The sequence below is a fragment of the Enhydra lutris genome, unplaced genomic scaffold (assembly GCF_002288905.1).
Source record: "Enhydra lutris kenyoni isolate GAN:26980312 unplaced genomic scaffold, ASM228890v2 scaffoldscaffold85, whole genome shotgun sequence".
NCBI classification, from domain to species: domain Eukaryota; kingdom Metazoa; phylum Chordata; class Mammalia; order Carnivora; family Mustelidae; genus Enhydra; species Enhydra lutris.
Genome location: NW_019154169.1, coordinates 8,421,574 through 8,444,606, shown reverse-complemented (window position 1 = coordinate 8,444,606; position 23,033 = coordinate 8,421,574). Strand labels below are relative to the sequence as shown.

The following is a 23,033-nucleotide window of genomic DNA, read 5'->3' as shown; positions in this document are numbered from 1 at the left end:
GCAGTCTCCATTCTAGTCATGAGGCTGTTTGTGTCTCCCTGGTTAGCTGTCCAGCCTCCTGTCGTGTTTACGCTCCCCACCAGGCGATAACAGTTGGTCTCACCGTTAGGCGACAATGAGGCTGAGTGCTGTTTTCCCAGCTGTTCTCTCTGCGGACGCCCAAGGGACTTGGGTAGGGGTGCCCTGGCCCAGCCGGAACCAGGGAGGAAGGTTTCTCTGAAGGACTTAGGGTAGGCAAATCTCCCACAGATCTAGTTTCTCAGTGTGATCACTGGGTGGGTGCTTGGAGCGACTGCCCTTGCTGCCTAGGCCAGCTCGTGACCTTGGCTTGCCAGGTAGCCTTTGCCCCGGGTCTGGAGTTCCCAGAAGGCTGGCTGCAGTCCCTGATTGCCCCAGCTAATGTGGGCTGGTGATGTGGTCAAAGGCTGGTCCACATCCTTGGCTCCCAAGTTGTCTGTCTTCTTAGGAAGGCAGCTATGCTCACCACTATACCACCAACGCGTCTGTCTTCTTAGGTTGTGGTTCCTCGAGAACAGTCCTTGAGGTCCTTGAGTCTTTTCTAGACTGTGGGGCTCTAGAATTTTTCTCCACTAAGGATTTGTTTCTCTGGTCTCCTTCTGCCAGCTTTTAGAGGGTTTGCCTGATGGGTTAACAGCAGCAATAAAAACCATAATTGTGAGATCGATGGCTGACATTTATTGAGTGCTTTCTGGGTACGACACACTATTCAGAATGGATTAACTTGCTGAATACATCCTGGAGCTGTAGTACTGTTGCACGGTCTCTGTATTAGAAGGGGAAACTGAAGCACAGAGAGGCAAGTCATTTCCAGAGCTAGTGAACAGCTGGTGGTTTTGGCCATCCACAGTATGTCAGGCGTGGGACAACCCTTTTACACACATAAGCTCTTTTAAATCTCAAAACGAACCTACAGGATAGGTATGGTTATGTCCATTTTATAGACTCCCGTGAGCTAGGTAGGAGTGTGGTGCCCACTTTACAGATGAGGAGACTGAGACACCTGCTGTGAAGTGAAAGGCTTGGCCTGATGTGTCACAGCCAGACGTAATAGAACCACCATGTGAACCCCCACCCGGCCAGGTTTGGTCTCAGTGAGCCTCTTGTCAACAACTAAAACTGTGGGTTAGTTGCCCCCCCCAGTGGATGTGGTAGTTTTCTCCTTTTTGCAGAATGAGACCTCAGGGGAAGAATTGGTTTGCCCTAGGTCCCTCCAACCCTCGGGGGCAGGCTGGGTTTTGAACCCAGGTCAGCTTGCCTCTAGTGTTGTGCGCTCTTTGTTCCCCAGGTCCCCTGCTAGAGTGGGTCTTGGGCACCTCAGAGGCCCTGCCCTAGACGCTGCCAGCTGCACCTTTGGGCATTTCCTTCCTCTTACCATCCGCGCCCAGGGCTGCTGTGAGCACCTCTGCCCGCAGCCAGCCTGGTAGTTCTGGGCTTGCTGGTGAAACTTCGTCCCTCAGTGTTGAGCTAGGGGACGTCTTTTAACCCGGTGCAGAGTACTGGGAGCCAGGAGAAAACAGCAGGGGGGCTGCGCAGGGGGTGACATACTCAGAGGAGCCATGCTAGAGGCCCCTGCCCAAGCACGGTGTGCTGGGCCCGCATGCAGTTTCTGGAGCTTTCATGTTCTGGCTGTGTGACCTTGGACCTCAGTTTTCCCCTCTTGTGCAGTGGGCTCTGAATGGCACCCACGTCAGACTGTTGTGAGGATGAAACAAGTTTATCCACCAGAAGCTCCTGGGCCGGTGACTGGTGCCGTGCACAGGCCCAGTCAGCAATCCTGAGCCCGTCCATCCTTGCCCACGCTCTCACCCCTCGCTCCTCTCTCCTCACTCCTCTCAGGTGTCTTGGTGTCCAGCTCCCCAGGTGGCCCAGCCAGAATCCGGGAATCCTGTGTCCTGGTTTCTGAGCTCTGTAAAGAGCTCCATCAACGTGATTCAGAGCAGCGGGTCCAAATCCAACCCCAAGCACTCCTGGCTGGGCGCCCTTGAGCAGGTTCCTCAGCCTCTCTGAGCTTCCATTGTGTCGAGGGATGGTCATTCCCCCCCTGATACATTGTCCTGAAGGTGAAATGGGTTAATCTGTGGAAAGCCTCCCCGGCACAGCCTCCAGTAAACGTTTCCGGCTCTCACTCTTTCAGGAGAGTGCCTGACACACGGTGAGCCCTCAGGACAGCTTAGCGATTATAAGTCGTGTTATTTTGGAGGCTCTGCCCAGGCTGTAGAGCCTTGGCAGCTACCTCCAGGAGGAGGGCCCGGCTGAAATTAGCATCCCCATTCTCCAGATGAGGAAACTGAGGTTTTGGAGGCTTGGAGCAGAGGTGGGACATACAATCAAATAAAGGGTAGCAAGTGCAGCACCCAGGCCTCATCCTCCCACACAGTTGCTGCCCAGAGCTCTTCTGAGGTCACAATTCTAGCTCTTTTTCAGATGTCAGGCTCTGCTAACCCCCCGTGCTCTATGTGCTTTTACTGAATCTCCACCACAGCCCCCGGGAGTGGCAGGAAGGGCCTTGACCCAGGTGAGAACAGCCCTTTGAAGGCTGCGAGGCAGAAGGGTGGGCGCAAGCTGGGTGAGGAGCAGAAGTGCTGGTGGGAGTCAGGGGCCCAGCTGTGCAGAGCCACCTGGGCCAGGGTTGGGGGCGGGGGGGGGGTGCAGGGGGAGAAGTGCGCCCTTGGTCCCGAAGGCATCGCAGAGCCAGAGGGTTTCCCTGATCCACCAGCCTTCACTGAGCACCTGCTGTGTGCCTTTCATCGCTTCGGGTGCTGGGGATGGGGCAGTACCCTGGACGGAGGTGCTCCTTCCGTGGCACTGAGGGAGACAGTCAACTTGGCGAATAAATGAGGGACAGGTTCAAGGGAGGTGCCAATCGGTCAGTTACAATCAGGTGTGACTGGGAGCTTCTGTCATCGGGCTGTCAGGAAGGCCTCTCTGCTGATCCCCAATTGGTGGACCAGGTGAGCAAGGAGAAGAACCGGCCTTGGGGGGGGCGCGGTGGGGGAACCACAGGGCCAGAGTTGAAAACTTGGTGAGGTACAGGGACCTGCAGCACGGAGGCCTGTGTGGTGGGGCAGGGTGAGTGAGGGGAGGCTGGAGTGGAGGGCAGGTGAGGTCAGAGCCTTGCAGACTTCTCTGAGGGATAGCTCGGTCAGATTTCAAGCTTCAGAAGGTGACTTTCACCAGAAGAGGTTCTCAGGCCTCTGCTTGGGGTGGGGTGGGGTGGGGTGGGGTGGGTAGATTTTCGAGTGGGTCAGGGAGTTTCACATGCCTCCTACTTCCCCCTTGAGTAGAATCACTGCCTTAGAAACGGTGGCAAAGGCGGTGGTAAAGGCGTGATGGTCGCCTCCCTCCTCTGTGGTTTTCACACCGCATTCCCCAGGGCTCAGGGCTGTTCCGTTTAGGGACAGATGGGGGGAGGCTCAGTGAGGTGATTTGTGCCCACCCCTCCCCAACCCAGACAGCTGGGCTAATATCAAATAACAGTGCAGAACAACGGTAATACCTGATAAAAGCTGTACTTGGCTGACTTGACCTTCCACGCAGCTGTGTGCCTGAGGACCTGCCACATTCCTGGTTGCTGCTCTAGAACTTGGAAGACCAGGTGTTGTGGGCCTACCTTTTCTAGTGGAGACAGGTGCCCAGCAAGCAAATCTAGAAGAGGATATCAGTTTGTGACCAATGTTAGAAAGGCAAAAGAGGAAAGAGTGTGTGGGGATATTATTACTGTGGGGTGATCAAGGAGGGTCTCCTAGAAGAGGTGACACATAGATAGGGATCGTGGAGTGATGCAAAGGAGCCGTGGGAGGACTTGAGTGAAGACCCCTTAGATTGAGGCAAACGCGGCTCTGATTCCCAGCTTGCAGAGGCCTGGAGAGCCTCAGTAACCAGTGCTGGGTCCCCAACCCCACAGTACTGGGGTTGGGCTCTGAATTTGGGCAGCATGGCTCCAGGTCTTCTGAGACCAGGTCATCATGGGTGAGGGAGCCTCATACTGAAGGCTTAGTGCACTAAGCAGAAGCCGGGCTGTTGATTTTCCCAGGCTTGCTCTGGGCTGTCTTCCTGGAAGGAGTGGAGAGACCCTCAAGAGCAAACCTCTGGAGTCTCCGGAAATCGTTTGGGATGGGGGGATGGAAAGGAGTGTTTTTCGAAGTTGCTCTCCGGGCCTCTGGAGGACCCAGGGACACCCCTCCCTGGGCCTCTCTTCAACTGCCCAAGAGCTCTCGGTAGAAGGCTTTCCACCACCAGGCCTCCAGGCTGCACGGTGGGGTGGTTCCGTGGCAGGCTCTTCTGGACAGCCAGCCAAGCAGCAAGAGGCCCAGCTAGGGGAGACAGCCCTGGGAGCAGGACCAGGAGGGGAGGGAAGGAGGGAGCAGGGGTGGGAGGGGTGGGGGGGGGGGGATGGGAGCTTAGGCCTGGCCCCCTTGGGGGTAGGATCCACCGCCAGCTCAGCACCTACAGTGGGGCCTGGCTGTACTGGGTGCGTGAAGCAGGGCATGGTAAGCGGGAATTGGCTAAAGGGAGACTACATGTGGAGGTCTGTGCAGGAAGTTCCTTGAGCCCTGCTGTTCTGCCCAGGAAGCTTGTCCGCAGATGTTGTTTCTAAGGGTGAGGCCAGAAATCCAAGCCTGCCTTGGTTTGCCACCTTGTGGGCCCTTTGCGAATGGAAGAGGGGGGCAGCTGCCACTCCCTTGCCCCGCTCCCTCACCCCTCCCGGCCTGATTTCAAGGCCTTCATCATCGGCTGGGTCATTGCATGGTGGTCGGGGCTGCTCCCAGCTTCTCCCTTGGTTGCTGTGGAACGCCGGGGGCCTTATTTCATGTCCTTGAGGCGCGTTTTGCTGGGCTGACACGGGAACAACACTGCCAAGTGGGGCAGTCATGAGGATTCAGGGATCGCGTGTGTTAGAAAATGCCTGACATGGGGCCTCCTGGGAAGGTGCTCGGTGGATCTGGGCTGCTGCTGCTGCTGGGGACGGTGAGCCTGGGTCAGGTTGGGCATCTGTGAGCGGACAAGGGGCTCTGGTTGCAGCCAGCCTGGGCTTCTTGGTTGGTGGAGCTGCTCTGTGTTTGGAGCCTTGGGGAGGAGGTGGCAAGCTGATCAGCCCAGGTTCCTGCTGGGGAGGGCTCCCGACAGGAATGAATCATACCTGTCACCAAGCCCCTGAGCAGCCAGACACGGGTCTGAGCAGCCTGTGAGGTAGGGTAAGGAGCACCGCCATTGATGGTTAAGAAACTGAGGCACAGAAAGCTGCGTAGAACGCCGTTGTTACTGAGAGCTAGCGGGGCGGTGTTTCCATGCCAGGCCTGCCCCGGGGCCTCACGTGCCCGCTCTCACCGGTCCTCGCCATGATCTGGGAGCTCGGCGCAACTCTTCTTCCCATTTCTTAGGTGAGCGAGCAAAGGCCTGGGCAGGTTACTGGATTTGCCCAAAATCACGGTGTTGGGATAGACAGGAAACCTGAAGCCCACTCTGTCTGGGGTTCAGTCTGCCTTTTTGAGACTGGCTCTTCTGCCTCTGATCAGTGCCATGGCCGCTGTTTCTGAGGTCATTACTGCCGTTGCTGTTTTAAGAGATTTTATTTTAAGTAATCTCTACACCCAACGTGAGGCATGAACCTACAACCCCGAGATCAAGAGTCGCACACACCACCTACTGGGCTACTGAGCTGGCCAGGTGCCCTTCACTACTGTTGTCCTAATGATCTTTTTTGCTTTCTCTTCTTCTAAACAGAGCAGGCACGAAGTAGGCCACAGTTGTTCTGGAAATGATTGGATTAAGCTCCATTCGTAAGGCAGATGTGCTAACCACTACACGATGGAACCTGGATTAAGCTCCGTTCGATCCTTGCTTGGGAGATGGGGTGCAGCGGCCTCCCCAGTGCCTGTGGAGCCGTGGCCTTGGCCGGCCCCTTCTTTCCCTAGAGGCCAGGGGGCAGGGGTGAGAGTTGGGAGGTAACTCTCCTATCCCCTGCCTTGGGGTCTGATTCCCGAACGGCCACTGGAGCCCGCACTTGCCTATTTTTGGTCATTTGTGTATTCTGTTCTTTTACCAGGTGATTTATTGAGGACCTACTGTGTGCTGTGGATGGTTTTGGCTGTCAGGGAGCAGCACCCAGTTTATTGGAGGAGGCAGAAAAGTAGCGTTTGTCCAAGAGTGCTTGGTGCCACAGAGGAAGGGACCAGAGATCTGGCTGGCCTTGGCAGGAGGGGAACTTGGGGAAAGCTCCTGAGGTGAGGCATTCAGGCCTTAACATGAAAGCCCAGAGGAGCAGACCAGGCAGGGGTGCAGCATAGGTAAAGGCCCTAAGATGGGGTACACCTTAGTGTGGTGACCCTGAGTACATGCCACCGCAGCTGGGGGAGCGGGGTCAGCGCACGGGAGGGCGGCAGGGCCCAGGTCTGGCTGGCAAGTCTGTGCTTCTCAAACTGGTGTCCCAAGACCTAGAGGGGGCTGAGGGAGTTGGGAGTGTGAGCATGTGTTTTTGGGTAGTGTCTGCGACTTGTCTACTGTTTTTAGCTGTGTGTTTTCATTTAGATGATATTTTCAACGAGTGAATATGGGCATGTCATGAATCATCTGGATGATTCCTTTTAACCAGCAAGTGACAGGATGAACATAGCTGCCACTTCCATAGCTCTGACTAACTCGGGCTCAGGCTGGCCCTTGACTTTGGAGTTTGCCTTTGTGTAATTGCTGCCTGTTTTCCGAAGTGCTGGCCTCATCCCCAGCTGTGCTTGAAGCATGTCTCACTGGGTCCCCATGATGACCCTGGATTGCCAAAGACAAAAAACAAAAACCCAAAACCCCCCCCAAAAAACAAAACATCTTTTGAAATACTCTAAAAACGTGCTCAGGTTGTCCTGAAGATTGCGTTTTATAGAGGAGGAGGACACTGAGGTTCAGGAAAGCGACCCGTGAATCCTGGAAGGTAGCGGCCAGGACTGGACTGACCAGCACTCTGGGTGTGGGTTTGGGCTCTGAGCCCTGTTTCGGCTCCCTGGGCCGAATGGGTCAGGGGTTGGGAGTGATGGTGTCACACAGGAGCTCCTCCGTGGCCGGCTAGGAGGATCCAGCCCCTTGGGCCTGGGAGCATGCCCCGGCGCTCGCCTCCCCCCAGCCCTTCTGCCTTCGGCCTCCTGGGGCTTCATCCCAGAGCTTCTGTGGAGCTGCACTTGCAGTTTGCTAGCCACTAGCCCTGCAAGGCTGTTTGAGTTTTAGTGAATTACACTGAAATACAAGTAAAAATTTAGCCTTTTACTTGCACTAGCCCCTGGAGCTACATTTCTGTTATTACAGAAAGTTCTGTTGGCTAGCGCAGCCATCTCCTGCACTCATGACAGTGTGATCTTGGGCATGTGATTTTGCTTCCTTGGGTCAGGATGGCGATAGTGATAGCATCCACCTCCCAGGATTTGCTGTGAGGGTCCCCATGAGTCCGGACCTGGCTCATCGGGAGCCCTCAGCAAACCTTAGCCGTGGGCAGGAGCCTCCCTGCTTGCTCCTAGGTGCCCCAGGGGTAAGATGGGGACTCACGCCGCCAGGTCCTGCCTCCAAACTTCTGGCCAAGGAGGCAGCCAGATGGTGATGTGGAGCAATGCCTGTGAGGGAGGAAGGCCTCAGTCAGACCGGGGCGGGAGGGGGTGGCCCTCCTTGTGCATGTGTGCACGTGTGTGTTTATGCCCGCAGGGGCAGCCTGGGTCTGCAGGGCATCAGGGGTGGTAGGGAAGGGCTGTCCCGGGTGCAAGAGGGGACTCAGTCTCTTGGGAGTGAGGGCAGAAGGTGGTGGAAGAGGCTCAGGATCCGCTTTCCTCTGCCGCATCCCAGCTGCCCAGCATTGGGTACTCATGGCATCCTTCCTGTCCTCAGTTTCCCCATCGATAAAAGGTGGGTCCTCATTGTCCCCCAGTGGGTCAGGAGGTGAGAGAGTCAGGCCAGTGTGTAGAGTTTCTTCAGGGGGCAGCTGCAGAAAGCGGCTGTGATACAGCCTCTGCCTCACTGGGACCAGGAACCCCACGTCCCACTGCGCCCCAAGCCAGAGCCCTCCACGTCTGTCCCTGAGAAGTAGCCATAGCCCTTACGGTGGCCTCTCAGGCTTCCCCGGTAGTCTCACGTGCTCCGTTCCCCTCCACCCTCCCGACTGGGCCTCACGTAGGCCCCACCTGGCCTTGGCGCCCCTCTTGGGCCTGGGGCACTCTCCCCTCTCCCCTGGCCCCAGTGGCTGCCTCATCTCTCAGTGAGAATTTCTGCTCACCGTTCACCATCTCAATGAGTCCTCCTCTGAACACCCTGGATAAAACCAGAAACCCTCGCCCCTTCCCACATACCTAGTCCTCCGTGTGCTGCTTTTCTCCATAATGTTTGTCAGCTTGTGTTACAGCATGTAATTTGCCTCTTCGTTTAGCTTTACCGAGGCCTGTCCACCCTCTCCCCTCCCCCCATAAACTCCCCTAGGGCATGGAGTTTTGTTTTGGTCCCTGCTGCCTCCCTGGTGACTAGAGCAGTGCTGACACAGCATGGGTGCCATAGCGGTGGAAGGAATGAATGCAGGATTTTTTGTTTTGCCTTTACTTGACCCAACTCTGATCTCAAAAGCTATAATTGGGGGTGCTATCCCTGCCTAGGTTCATGAAAGCTCTGGGCATGGCCATGTGGTGGGGACACAGCGGGGACCAGGACACTCCCATCCCTGCCTTGTGGAGCTCCCTGTCCCGTGGGGAAGGTACCATTACCCAGATAATTGTCCAAGTGACTGAGCACATTAGAGGTAAGTGCTGTGAGAGGGCAGAAAGCTGAGCTCCGAGGATCTGTGACTCTTTGTGGGGCAAGGAGCAGTCAGGGCAGGCTTCTCTGAGGAAATGAGGATTTAGCAGGTGAAGATGGGTGAGCAGTGTGCCGGCTTGGGGGACTAATATGTGCAAAGGTCCTGGGGTATGTGTGTGAGAGAGAGCACACACGCAAAGACTGTTTGAGGGACCAGAGAAGAGCGTGTGGGGATGGTGCTACTGATCAATGAGGCAGGAGGGTAGACAGGGGTCATTTCTGGTGGCCCTTGTCTCCGTGAAGGCCTGGGATGTGATCCCCGAGCAGGGGAGGTACAGGGTCAGAGCTGTGTTTGGAGGGTCTTTGCCCAGATGCAGCCTGGTGACCCGGTGTGTTTGGAGCCTGTGGCCAGGCCGGCTCAGATATCTGACGTGATTTCTGTGGGGTGCTCTAAGGCCCTGGGTGACAGGCTGAGGGGGCAGGTATGGGGCGGGGGTGGCAAGGAAGAGAAGGAAATCTGCTCTGTGCTTATTCTCGTCCCAGTATCTTTTGCAGGCCGCCTACGTCTTTGGCCTGCTCCCAGTCCTACCTGCTCCAAGTAGACAGATGGGGCAGCTGAGGGGACTGTGTGCCGTTGAAGAGAAAAAAAGTATCTTTAACGCTGCCTTCCCGCTGAGGAGGTGGAATAGGTAAAAATTCACATGTTACAGAAACGTGCAACGTGGGAGGCGAGGGTCCCCCTGCCGCCCCCCAGCAGTGGCAGTAACACCTGACGGTGCCGAGCAGCTGCGCCGCGGGCAGAGTTCAGGGGGCAGGGTGTGGAGTGGCTACTTCAGTCCTCACCGCCCCGAGTGCCCGAGTGCCCGCTGCTTCTGTCTCCGGTGTGTGGGCAGCGAAGGAAGGGGGAAAAGGGGATGCAATGTGCCCAGGAGGTGGCAGAGCCCCGAGGGGAAAGCGCATCTGGTTCCCGAGGCAGCCTTGACCCCTGCACCTGTGATTCTGCCTTTTAGGGCACAATTCCCTCCACGCAGGTGACGTTTACACACGCACCTCCTCGTGGCCCCCAGCCTGACACCCTTCCCTGCCAGAGCTGTCGTCGCATGGCTGCTTTCCTGAAGAGGTTGCTGCGGCTCACGTATACCCTGGGGCCGTGAGCGGTGCTGCTGGCTCCAGAGCCTGGTGGGTGAGAAAGCACCAGAATGGAGGCCCTGTGCTGCGTGCCCATTTGTGTGGCGGGAAGGCGGCTGGGGACCATGTCCCGTTTAGCCGTGAGCGCGCGGACCGACCTGCCTGCGGACGCTGCCCCTGTCTGAGCCACGCCGCCCTGCCACACGGGACCCGAGCCCGCGCTGGAGGCACTGCCGGCCTCCCCGCTGCACAGAGGGGGACACTTGGAGCTCACAAAGTTGGGGAGCAAGGACCCGGCTTCCGGTGTGCCAGACTCATGCCATGGGGCCGCCAGCCCTGCCAGCTCCGCGCTTCCTGGTCTGAGGACTGGCACTGGTCGTCACACTTAGTGACTTAGTTTCTTCACTAAAAAGAGATTGTAAAAGTGCCGGGGAGGGGGTGCCTGGCCTGCGGTGAATGAGACACCAGCACATGGGAGTCTGCTCCTTCTTTTTAGTGCTGTCACATTCATGTCAGAGCCCTGGGGCGGGCGTTTCGGCTGCTTCCAGTCTTTCACGATTTCAGCAAGTGCACCGTTGGCACAGTGGTTCGCGGCCAGGGGGTGGCTCTGCCCGCAGGGGACATTTGGTAGCGTGTGAGGACTTTTTTTTTTTTTTTTCCTCTTAGAGCAGGGGGAGGGGCGGGAGGGAGGGAAAGGGAGAAGCCACCTCTGCCCTGAGCGCAAAGCCCCAGGAGCCCCAAGCCGGCTTGATCCCATGACCCTGAGATCATGACCTGAGCCGAGATTAAGAGTCAGACGCTGAATCCACCGAGCCCCCCAGGCGCCCCTATGAGGACTTTTTTTTTTTTTAAAGATTTTATTTATTTATTTGACAGAGATCACAAGTAGGCAGAGAGGCAGGCAGAGAGAGAGAGAAGGGGAAGCAGGCTCCTCGCTGAGCAGAGAGCCTGATGCGGGACTCGATCCCAGGACCCTGAGACCATGACCTGAGCCGAAGGCAGAGGCTTAACCCACTGAGCCACCCAGGCACCCCTATGAGGACTTTTTTGATAGTCACAGCTCAGGGGAGGGTGTGTGGGTAGAGACCAGAGATGCTGATAAACGGCCCCCTCTGCGCACAGCACCTTCTGCACCACGAGTTACCCGGTTCCAGATAACACTCCTGCTGAGGTGGAGAAACCCCACCTTAGAACTTCTTGCACCACCGCGATCATTTTCTTGCAGGAGAAATTCCAACGGGGTTTGCCACTTTCCCAGTATTGCTAAAGTGCACTCACAGAGTGAGGGACCAGTTCACAGAGCCGCGGATGGCCAGCAAGGCAGTGGCTTCCCTCTGCTCACGCCGCCCACCCTGTGAGAGTCTTTCCTCCTGGATTCCCGCAAGCAGGTGCTGCCTGTTGAATGACAGGTTCCTGTGGTCTTTGCGTTCATCTCCTGAGCAAGTCCTCCTCAGGGAGCTGTAGCGAAAGTACAGATTAGAGGGCAGGTGGTGGAAGCCCCTGCGGGGTTGTAGCCCCAGGGAAGAGCCGCACCCTGCTGTCTCCAGCTCCAGGAACCTCGGCCTCCCCTCCTGCCTCCCTTATGCCATCTGTGCCATCTGGCGTAGAAAACCAGGTGGGGGTGGGGGGCAGAGGAAAAAAGGACTTGACAAGTGGCAAGGAAAGGAATCTAACTTATTAGTCTGTTCTGGGCACAGGGCTTCACTCTGTGCACATTCATTCAACAAATAACTTTTTTTTTAAAATTTTATTTATTTATTTGACAGACAGAGATCACAAGCAGGCACAGAGGCAGGCAGAGAGAGAGGAGGAAGCAGGCTCCCCGCTGAGCAGAGAGCCCGATGTGGGGCTCGATCCCAGGACCCTGGGATCATGACCTAAGCCGAAGGCAGAGGCTTAATCCACTGAGCCACCCAGGCGCCCCAACAAATAACTTTTTAAGTACCCACTGTTTACCCAGCGCCTTGCAAGCCTCAGAGGACCCAGGAGGGTCCAAGACAGGCCAGGGGCCCTGCTCTTACCATGCTGACATCATAGTGGGGAGAGGTCGACAATAAACTGGTTAACGAGTAAGTAGTCATGTCAGCCATAAGAAATGCTTACAAAGAAAAATAAAGGATAAGGAGAGGTATGGAGAAAAATAAAGGGTGAGGGGAGGTAGGATGGGCGCTCCCTTTTTGCTGCTTAGGAAGGCTTCTCGAAGAAAGGCATGTGAGTAGAGGCTGAGGAAAGGGGGTAGGGCCCCTCAGATTCTGACCAAGGGGACAGCAGGTGCAAGGGCCCTGAGGTAGAGATGTCCTAGTGTGTTGGAGGAGCCACAGGCCTAGGCCCTGCTGAAATGGAGTGTATTTGGAGAAGTAAAGGGGGAACCATGCAGACCTCATAGGGTCCTAGGGTTCCTGTAAGGACTCTGGCTTTTACTCGGGGTAAGATGGGGACACTGGAGGGTTTGAGCACAGGAGGGATGGGCTCCAACTGGGATGGTCCCAGGGTCCCAGACTATAGGAGGGGTGAGGACAGAAGTGCTAGAGCTCAGTGAGGCTTCACAACCCTGCCTCCCCCTCCCCAAGCAGCAGGAACCACACAACCCTCATTTTACAGATGAGGAAACAGGTTTGGAAGGACCCTACCCAGGGCTGCCACGAGGGCCTTCCCCAACTGGCGGCCCTGCCTCGCCCTGTGAGTTGCTTCTCACGGATCTGACTCTGGCTCTGTGAGTTGAAGCTTCTCAAGGAGTTACAGTTTGGAAACCATTGAGCAATAAGTAACACCCGTGAGTCAGATAGATGGGAATACAAATGTCTTTTTTTTTTTTTTTAAAGATTTTATTTATTTATTTGACAGAGATCGCAAGTAGGCAGAGAGGCAGGCAGAGAGAGAGGAAGGGAAACAGGCTCCCCGCTGAGCAGAGAGCCCGATGTGGGGCTCGATCCCAGGACCCTGGGATCATGACCTGAGCCAAAGGCAGAGGCTTTAACCCACCGAGCCCCCCGGTGCCCCTAAAATAAACTATTGTAGAGCATTTGAGACCTTATGGTGCAGTAGGTCAGTGACACCCGTGTACTCTGCAGCTCTTGAGGCCAATAAAAGCTTGCCAGAGTGCTCAGAGTCTCCTTGGGGACCCCTGTCCTGTCGCCTTCCCCCATCCCTGCTCAGTGACCACCGAGAGCAGTGATCTTCATCTCTGTTCAGCTGTCTTCTGTGCAGAGCTAGACGTCCCCTCCCCTCCCTCTAGCCCACTCCCCACACCGTGGGGCCATGGCCCTTCTCATGGCCGTTCTCCAGCAGGATTGTTGTGTGGAGGCAAGCTCTGCAGTCACACAGGGCGGGGTGTCACCTGCCTGTGGCTGCACAGCCTGGAAGCCAGAAAACCTGGGGGTGAAAGTCAGATCCTCCAGACCTCCTCCTTCCTCATTGGTGACCCAGCCTCCTCCTCCTTCTTCTTTTTTAAGATTTTTTTATTTATTAGAGAGAAGGCAAATGAGCATGAGCAGGGAAGTGACAGGCAGAGGCAGAGGAAAAGGGAGAAGCAGGCTTCCTGCTGAGCTGAGAGCCTGATGCGGGCTCAATCCCAGGATCCTGAGACTATGACCTAAGCCAAAGGCAGACACTTAACGACTGAGCCACACAGGCGCCCTAACCCAGCCTTCTTGAGGGGAAAATGCAGGCACACCAGCTTTGGGGAGGACGAGCCCTGGAAGCCAGGACGCCTGACTTTGGTTCCCCTCATTTTTTGGACTCTCAAACCTAGGTTCTTTCTTTATAGTTACTTTTTTTGTCATAGGATACAGAAAGATATGTTAAGCCCGTTTTGTGTGGTGCAGTATAACAAACAGCTAACGAGCAGAGCCCGGCGTAGCCACAGCAGAACACAGTCAGCTCCTGGAAGATCCCCCTCCAGTACTCCTGATACCCACTCTCCTGACGTTCACGGATTTGGTTCCTTGACATTCAGCATCGTTTTATAAGTGAGAAAGGCGTCCCAAACACGTAGTGTGGTGGTGGTGCCTGTTCCAGACATACTGTGAATGGACCCATGACTGTCGTGCTGTTGTGTGTCTGGCTTATTTCATTTATTTCATAGTAACCTTCTTAGGCTTTGTCCCTGTTGTATGTGTTGGTAGTGAGTGGAGGAACGTTCTGCTGTATGAATTTACCTCCGTTTGTTTATCCGCTCTCCTGTGGTAGACACTTGGTCTACTTCCATTTCAGGGGTTACTGTGAGTATTGCTGCTGTGAACATTCTAGTGTAGGTCCCTTGCTAAACAGGGTTGGGTTGTGGAATTGCTGGTCCTGGAGTATGGGTGCTTATTGAGTTTTAATTTTTACTGCCAAGCAATTTTCCTTAGTGGGTGAACCATTTTACATTTCCACCAGTAATCATTTGTGTCTTTGTCAACACTTGGCATTGTCAGTTTTTAAAATTTCAGCCATCCTCTTTCTCTTGCATTTCTCTTTAAATAATGAGATTGTATGTGTACCTTAGTAGTGTGGGTGTCCTGTCTTGTGAAGTGGCCTTGCCCTTTTCACCTTGCCTCCCAGGGAGCTCACCTTGAGCCTACAGGCTGCAGCTCTGGCCCAGGCACTTGACTGACTTGGGCCCCGACACTCAAGGAAGTGGCGAGTGGGGATGGGGCCATGTAGGCCCTCCCTGCCATGGGGTGTGCTGCCTGTGGGCCGGTGGCCGGGGCAGGCCCCTGCGTGCTGACACTGGCTTCCAGAGGCCATTCTCTGCCCTCCTGCCTGGGCGGCCTCTGCCGGCAGCTCCCTGGGGAGCAGGCCATCCTCTTGGCTTCAGTGCCTGGTGTTTCATCACTCCAGGGCCACGTCAGAGACTCCTCAGTGGGAGGATGGGGTGGGGTCTGGGAAGGGCAAGGGGGGTCTTCCAGTTCCTCCCCTGCCCTTGCTCAAGCTGCTGCTGGCTCTCTAGATGCCGAAATGAGAATGTAGAAAGTGGCCCCAGGTGTCGAGCAGTGGCCAGGGCTCCCGCCTTCCTCAGCAGGGAGACCCAAGATAAATGGCTTCTTCTCTCTGTGCTTCTGCCCTCCCCTGGGCATGGTCACTGCCCTTCCGGTGGGGCGGTTGTGATTGTTCAGGAGGGACTCCACGAGGGCACCCCACTTGCTCAGGGCCACCTGGCTGGCAGCAGCTCTCAGACTCTGCGATCCTGACCGCTCTTGGCCACACCTGGCTGCCTTTGCTTCTCTCGGACCATGGCAGCTGTGTGTTTGAACGCTCACCCACGTGTTTGGCTGTTCCCCGGGGGCCAGGCCAGGCAGTAGGCCGAGCTACCAACTATCCCAAGACACGCAGAATCACGGAGGTGAAGTCATCGGGCTGGAGATGGGAGGGGAGCCCAAGATTGGACGCCAGGCCCCTGGTCCTGTCTTTCCACATCCACCCTTCCTTGGGACTCGGGTTCTCCATCTGGCTTCTTTGGAACTTCTGAATCGAGCTGGTACTGGAGAGAGTGCGGTGCCAGCCCCTGTGTCAGGGGAGGACCTCTGAACTTCCCACCACCTCTAGCCAGGCCTGAGCTTCACGAAGACAGGGGCTGTGTCTTCCTGATGATTCATCTCCGGGACCCCTCTGGTTGTTTGGAGCTTAAGATATGCTCAGAGGAGACTGGTGGTGTGAATAGACTCTGGAAATGTTTCCATGGCTTTGTCTGGCCCTGGGCTGGGGAGACGCGGCTCATTCATTATGCACTTGGCAGATACCCAGATGCTGCGCTCATCCACTAGATGAGCACTGAGTTAGGTGTCGGGAGAATTGGCTGAGGAGGTGCACAGAGGGCATCTAGGCTCTGAGGTCAGGAAGGCTTCCTGGAAGAGGCTTTGTTTCAGCTGAGACCTAAAAGGAGGAGGGAGAACCCACAGAAGGTATAGGGGATGGAGGCCAGAGGGACGGGCCAGAGAGATAGAAGCCTGGTTAGAGAGAGGGGTGTGGGGAGGAGGAGCTGGAGACAGACATAGTACCAGCTATAGTCGTTGTCATGGTCATAGCTTTCTGGGTGACACTGGGCTCGTGCTGGAAGGGACTTTGTTCTGTGAGCACACTGGGGAACCCCAGAAGGGTTTTTAACCTGGAAGGACAGGGCCAGATTTAGATGGAGTCTAAGGGTTGAAAGCAGAGACTCAGAGCCCAGGGAGAAGGCCAGGGCAGTTGGGAGAGGTGTCAGGAAGCGGGTGGATGGACAGTGGGGACTGCTGGCCTGAGCAGGGGCAGGAGGCAGCTGGAGTGAAGGTCAGCAGAGGCCAGGTCCTGAAAGGCCTTGAATCCCAAGCGAGGGAGCTCGGCTCTTTCCCGAGGCCAACGGGAAGCCACGGAAGGGTTTTGAGTGGGGGAAGGACAAGGTCAGATTTGAGGGGTCTGGCTGGTGAATGGGGACAGATTGAAAGGAGGGATAAGGGAGCGGGAAGTCTAGGGAGGGGGTGAGGGAGGCCCTCAAGGGAGAGGACAACACTGGACCTGGACGGGAGCCAGTGAGCCAGGCCACTGGGAGGGCGGGAGGGGGGGCAGGAGGCGGGGCGAGAGGCGGGGCGAGAGGCGGGGCAGGTGCTGGGACTGGTCACATTGGAGGTGGAAGCGCAGGCTGCTGGGATCTTCAGGCTCTGCGTCCTGGGTGTTCTGTCCGCGGAGCGTGAGCCCCTCAGGGCTGGTCCTGCCTGCTGCGCACAGGGGCCCCTCTGCTGCTCCTGGCCCTGCCTTGGCGGCTCGGAGTCCAGAACGTGATTTCTCACCCCCGCTGTTTACTTCCCTGTCACTGTCCATCTTGTCTTTCCTTTCGCTTCCTCCCACTTACCTCCCTTCCCTGCCCAGGCCTGGGCAGCCTGCCACCGTCACATGCCAGGCAGTAGTGCGTCCGGCCGCCAGCTCCCCTGGGGCATGAGCGAAAGCTGATGCCCACGGTGTCCCTAGAGCCAGCTGCCACTTCTCTGGGGGCCGCTGTAGCTCCTGACCTGCTGTCCGCAAATAACCCCAGCCTGGGAAAGGCAAAAGGCGCCTTGGGCTCCATGGCCCCTTTCCAGGCTTGTGGCTCCAGGTAGGGGCCCAGCGGGCGGCTGCCTCCCGCCCTTCTCCCTTCCACCCTGGGAACCTGAGACGAAGCAGTGGCCTCGGCGTCTGTCAGTCTGTTGGCTGCTGGTCCCTGAGGACAGAAGTGGAGGTCCTGGGGAAAGGACCAGGGCCTTGGTTGAGCCCCCGGGACTGGCTCCTAAGCCCCAGACAAGTGCATACACAGTAGGTTGCTGTCTTGTTCGAGATCCTGACTGTCGGAGACTTCTCTTCCCGCAGTCATCTGGTGGGGCAAAGAGGGGACTGAGGCTGAGGGAGTGACGTAGGGTGGCTTGGCACAGGGAGTGGGGGATACTTGGTTTGCTAAGGGTGCTAGGCTGAAAGGAGGGGAGGGAGCAGAGAAAGAGTGTGCAGTGTGTGTGTGTGTGTGCGTGTGCGTGTGTCTGGGTGGGGGGTGGCAGGCAGATGCTGGTGGCTTTGAGCGCTCCCTCAGGTGCCCAGGGCTGTCTGATTCATCCCAGGTTACCTCAGTGTGGGGGCCCGGGAGTGACATGGGGTGGGGCCACTGCTCCCTCCTTCCCACCCAGTGCGCAGTGAAGGCAGGCGGGTGGCAGGACTGCCTCGGCTCAGGGAAGCTGGAGGAGGCCAGGGAGCTCTGTTCCCTCCAGAGTAAGGCTCTGAGGGCAGGGTCATGCTCCCCCTGCCCCCAATCCCCAGTTGGAGTCCCTGAGGACGAGGCCACATCTTTCCCCTCGGTCTGGGCCAAGTGGGCAGGGCTCCCTACCCTCCTTGACTCCACTCCGTGCGCGCCCGCCAGGCAGCCAGAGGGGCCAGAGCCTAGTTGGCCTGAGGGCAGGGGCTGCGGCTAAGTCCCCCTGACGTTCACAAGCTCCTCTCTTGTCTTGCAGACTGTGTTCTGTCCACCGTGCCTCCTGCATGTTCTGCTGCCCTGAGCTGTCCCAAGCTAGGTGACAGCGTGTCACGCTGCCACCATGAACGAGGTGTCTGTCATCAAAGAAGGCTGGCTCCACAAGCGTGGTAAGGGGCTGCTTTTGTCCACTGGATTGCATCTCTCCCCTCTTGCCTGGGTTTTCCTCCTGGCAGCTGGTGCCCAGGGAGGCAGAGGGACAGGGTCCTTATGGCCTAAGGAGCCAGGCTGCTGAGACTGACCTGCCTGCCCAGGCCAGTTGCTCCTCACAAGCCCGTTTCGTGGAATCCTTCAGCAGCAGCCTGGGGAGCTGCAAATCTGCCTGGGGCTCAGTCCCCCGGCCTTGCTGGGCACCGTGTATAAGCCCCCGGGGCCAAGTCTCAAATCTGCCTCTGCATCCGTGGTCTGAGTCATAGCCCCATTTTATAGATGAAGAAACTGAGGCTCAGGGAGGGGAAGTCTCTTGACCTAAGTAACACAGTGAGGCAGTACTCAACATTCATTCATTGTGCACCTACTGAGTATGTGTGGTCTGCCAGGCCATCCTGGGCTCCCAGGCTCCTGGGACATGTGCCCTCATGGAGTTGACATTCTAGTGGGGGCTGAGGACACCAAACAGAGAAGCAGGCGTACGATGTCAGGTGGTGAGGAGTGTTCTTAGGAGCAGTAGGGACTCTGAGGGCGAGCCTTTCTGAGGAGGGGGCAGTGGTGGAGGCCCGGGGTGGGAGGGGGGAGGGTGGAGGGAGGTGAAGGAGTGAGCCACACATGTAGCTGGGCAAGGCTGTCCTAGGGAACAAGATAGTAGGGACAAAGGCAAGAGTGTACCTGGTTGAGTTGGCCGGGCTGGCTGGAGTGGGGAGAGCAAGGCCTAGCCGGATGTGGCATCCGACCATGCTGGGCCCTGGAGGCCATGGGAAGGACCTTGGCTTTAATTAACCCTGCAGGCGATCTGAGCCCAGGACGCTGGGAGCTGGGCCTGGCCTCATCTGCTTTTACGGCTGGGCAGCTGAAGCCTGGAGAAATGAAGTCATCAACAGTGAGGAGCCTAACGGCCTGCAGCGTTAGAGCCCAGGCCTCCCGTCCCCAGAAGCGTGGAGCTCCTGGCTTGAGGGGGCAGCCGTCCAGGCGCTGTGGAGTGAAGGAGGCAGACTGTCCGGCTTCCGTGGACCTTCTCCTAGGGAGGGAGGGGGCCAAACCTTGTGGTCACTGCTTTCTGTGCGCCCCCATTTAGTCAGCAGACTCGTACTGAGCGGCTGCTGTGCTCCAGGCACTGGCGACTCGGCAGTGGACCAGGCAGGCGAAAGTTGCCCTTCTCACATTGATGTCTTACATACAGGGGCATGGAGAACAGTGGAGCAGCGGGAGAAGGGATGTGGGAGGAAGCAGGGGGAGCTGTCATAAACAAGGGTGGTCCGGGATAGCCTCACTGAGAAGGGGTATTTGATAATGACCTGTGGAAGTGCAGGGAGTGAGCCCCACGGCTACCTGGGGTAGGAGAGGGCAGCCGTGAGGCCAGAGGGGGAGTGGGCCAGACGTGTTTGAAGAGGTAAGGAGGCCAATGGGGCCAGTCCCGTGAGAACCAGAAGTGCCCTCTCCTTCTGCCCTGTCCCAGTCTGCAGACGCAGAGCAGTGAGGAGGGATGGAAGTGTTCCCCAGGGCCAAGCCTTCACCATCAGACTGGGCAGGGGAGACCTGATTCCCACTGACCTTTCCAGGCAGGGATGGTATATGAGGCACCTTGATCGTACTTGCCCAGGGTGGCCATGAGTTTGGGGCTGTCGATGGAACTTTCTGAACCTTGGCAGATGTCAGAGTTCTAATCCTGGCTCTGCCACTTCCTCTTGGTGACTCTGAGCAAGCTCTGTTACCTCTCTGAGCCTTGGTTTCACATCTGTAAAATGGGTTAACAGCCCAGGCCTCTGATCTGCTCAGTTCTCTGAGGGCAGGGATTGTTATCTGGCTATTTACTGTGGTAGCCCCAGGGCCTAGGAGAGTTCTTGGCATGGAACAGGTGCTCAGTTACTGATTGCTGATAGAATGATTGGGATCGTGTGTGCGGGTGGTATGAGGGTGTTAGGGTGTTGCCAGGGTCTCAGCTCCTGACTGTCCCCAGGCCAGCAGCTCACTGGGCTGGGCTGCGAGGAGCTCTGGAAGCAGCCAGAGAGCTATTGCCAGGCCGGGAACTTGTGTCTGGTCTAGGGCTGCCAATGGTATTAAATGTGGGTCTTAACCCTTCTTATGCCTTCAGCACCTCCACTCATGCTGCCAGGGCCCAGATGAGCTACTCAGATGGTCCGGCTGGGATGTACCCACCTTGGGTTTGCCCACGCAGATGCAGGGTGCTCTGGGGCCTCCCACTGCCTGCCATTCTTCTTTTTTTTTTTTTTTAAGTAAGCTCTAGGCCCAACTTGGGGCTTGAACTCCTGACCCCAAGATCCAGAGTCGAATGTTCTAAAGACAGCCAGGCAGGCATCATACTCCCCTCCCCGCCATAGTCCACCATTCTGAGCAGAGGTGGGCAAGGGCAGATGGGCACCCGTGCCATCTCACCCCACTTCTGGTGGCTAAAAATAATGGAGCCCCAGTTTGCCGTGTCCCTGTTTGGTGCCAGGCACGGGGCTCTGCTCTAGGCAAGCCCAGTTTTACTGTGTTTCCATAGCTGCCCTGGGAGGTGGTGCCATCTTATAGGCAAGGAAGCGGAGGGTCGGCAGGAAGACTGATATACCCCGAGATTCAGCAAAGACTTACCCTCTGCCTCCTGAACCGGTGCTCTCAAGGCCTGGTCCACAAGCTACCTCTCGCTGAGCAGGGTCTGCTCAAGGAACCGGCAAAGTGAGAGCATGGCTCTTGGAGTCCCTCATGCCCTGTGCTGGTCCTCTTTCTGACATGGCCCCAGCACACCCTCTGCTGGCCCCACCAGGCCAGCTCCTGCCTGCCAGTTTTGAGGCAGGCAGTGTAGTGGTCAAGAGGGGAGACTGGGTGGAGCAAACCTGAGTTCCAATCCCAGCTCTCCCAGTGAATTCCTGTGAGCCTCAGGCAAGTAATGGAGCCGCTGGGCCTCAGTTTTCTTATCTGTAAAATGGGATGATTGTGAAGATGTTTTTCCTTTCCTCTTCAGTTTGTTTGTTTCTTTCTCCCTTTCTTTCTCCTTACTATGAATATATAAAACATCACAGGTGAGGGGCGCCTGGGTGGCTCAGTGGGTTAAAGCCGCTGCCTTCGGCTCAGGTCATGATCCCAGGGTCCTGGGATCAAGCCCCGCGTCGGGCTCTCTGCTCAGTAGGGAGCCTGCTTCCCTTCCTCTCTCTCTCTGCCTGCCTCTCTGCCTACTTGTGATCTCTGTCTGTCAAATAAATAAATAAAATCTTAAAAAAAAAAACAACAAAAACAAACAAACAAAAAAAAACATCACAGGTGAGTGCCTGCATCATAAGCTCACTCTAAAACCAATGTCCAGATCAAGATGTAGAACAAGACAGGGGCGCCTGGGTGGCTCAGTGGGTTAAGCCTCTGCCTTCGGCTCAGGTCATGATCCCAGTGTCCTGGGATGGAGCCTCGTATCAGTCTCCCCCCTGCTTCAGTGAGGAGTCTGCTTCTCCCTCTCCCTCTGCCCCCCCCCCACCAAACTCATGCTCACTCTATTGCAAATAAATAAAATCTTTTTAAAAAATTAAATGGAGGTAAAATTTGCATAACACAAAATTTACCATTTTAAAGTATACAGTTCAGGGGCACCTGGGTGGCTCAGTGGGTTAAGCCTCTGCCTTCAGCCCAGGTCCTGGCATCGAGCTCCGTATCGGGCTCTCTGCTTGGCAGGGAGCCTGCTCCCCCCCCCCCCCCACCTACTTGTGATCTCTCTGTCAAACAAATAAATAATCTTTTAAAAAAAAAAAGTATACAATTCAGTAGCCTTTAGTACATTCACAGTATGGCGTAACCATCATCTCTGTCTCGTTCCAAAACATTTTCATCTCCCTGAAAGAAAGCGCTGCACTTATTAAGCAGCCACTCCTGGCTCCCTGCTCCTCCCAGCTCTTGGCAGCCTCTGATTTATTGTGATCAGTTTTCTGTGTCTAAGGATTTCGTTATTACGGGCATTTCCTACAAATGAATCATGCAGTTGGTGGTCTTTGTGTCTGGCTCCCTTTCATTTACCTTAATGTCTTCGAGGTTCGTCCATATCATACCTTGGATCAGCACTTCTTTCCTTCTTATGGCCAAACAACATTCCACTGTATGAAAATACCATGTGGTGTTTCTCCATTCATCAGCTGATGAACATTGGGGTTATTTCTACCTTTTGGCTATTGTAAACAGAACTGCTATGAACATTTGTGTACAAGCATTTGAGTTACTTGTTTTCAGTTCTTTTGGGTACAGACTTAGGAGTGGAATCACTGGATCATATATTCTGCATTTATAATCTGTATTTGTACAGGTTGTATAAATTGGGTCATATATTCTATAATTATAATCTAATGCAGTCTCTGTGATTAATTATATGTATTTATGCGTATATGCATTAGGGTTGTATATTCTGTATTTATAATCTGTAGTGTATTCTGTACTTAAAATTTTCAAGGAATCACCAGACTTTTCCGTAGGGCTGTAGCACTTCACATTCCCACCAACAGTGCACAAGGTTTTCACTTTCTCCCACATCCTCACCAGCACTTTTCTGTTTCTGTTCTGTTCTTTCTCTTTTATTATTATTATTTTTTTTTTTTTTAATTTTTTAGAAGGGAGAGGGACAGCGAGGAAGAGAAAAAAATCTTAAATAGGCTCCACAGGGCTCCATCACACATCCTGAGATCATGACTTGAGCTGAGATGGAAAGTCAGATATGGGGCGCCTAGGTGGCTCAGGTCATGATCCTAGGGTCCTGGGATTAAGCCCTGAACCGGGGTTCCTGCTCAGCCAGGGAGCCTGCTTCTTTCTCTGTCTGCTGCTGCCCCTTTTTGTGTGCTCTCTGTCAAATAAATAAATAAAATCTTAAAAAAAAAAAAAAAAAGTCAGACACTTAACTGATTGAGCCACCCAGGTGCCTGTTTTCTTTTTTAAATTACAGCCCTCCTAGTTTGTACGAGGTGGTAGCTCATCATGGTTTTGGCTTGCATTTTGCTAATGACTAATGACGTTGAGCATCTTTTCATGTGCTCGATGGCCATTTTTATATCTTTAGAGA

At 55.6% G+C, this 23,033-nt stretch overlaps 1 protein-coding gene across 1 annotated transcript in view; it reads left to right on the top strand.

Annotated features, from left to right (window-relative positions):
- The window catches only part of LOC111161374 (AKT serine/threonine kinase 2), a 48,022-nt gene that overhangs the window by 1,474 nt on the left and 23,515 nt on the right, over window positions 1-23,033 (top strand). Inside the window, exon 2 of the mRNA XM_022524988.1 lies at window positions 17,829-17,958. Coding sequence (XP_022380696.1) covers window positions 17,913-17,958 — 46 coding nt within the window. The 5' untranslated portion in view covers window positions 17,829-17,912. The remainder of the gene's footprint in view (window positions 1-17,828; window positions 17,959-23,033) is intronic.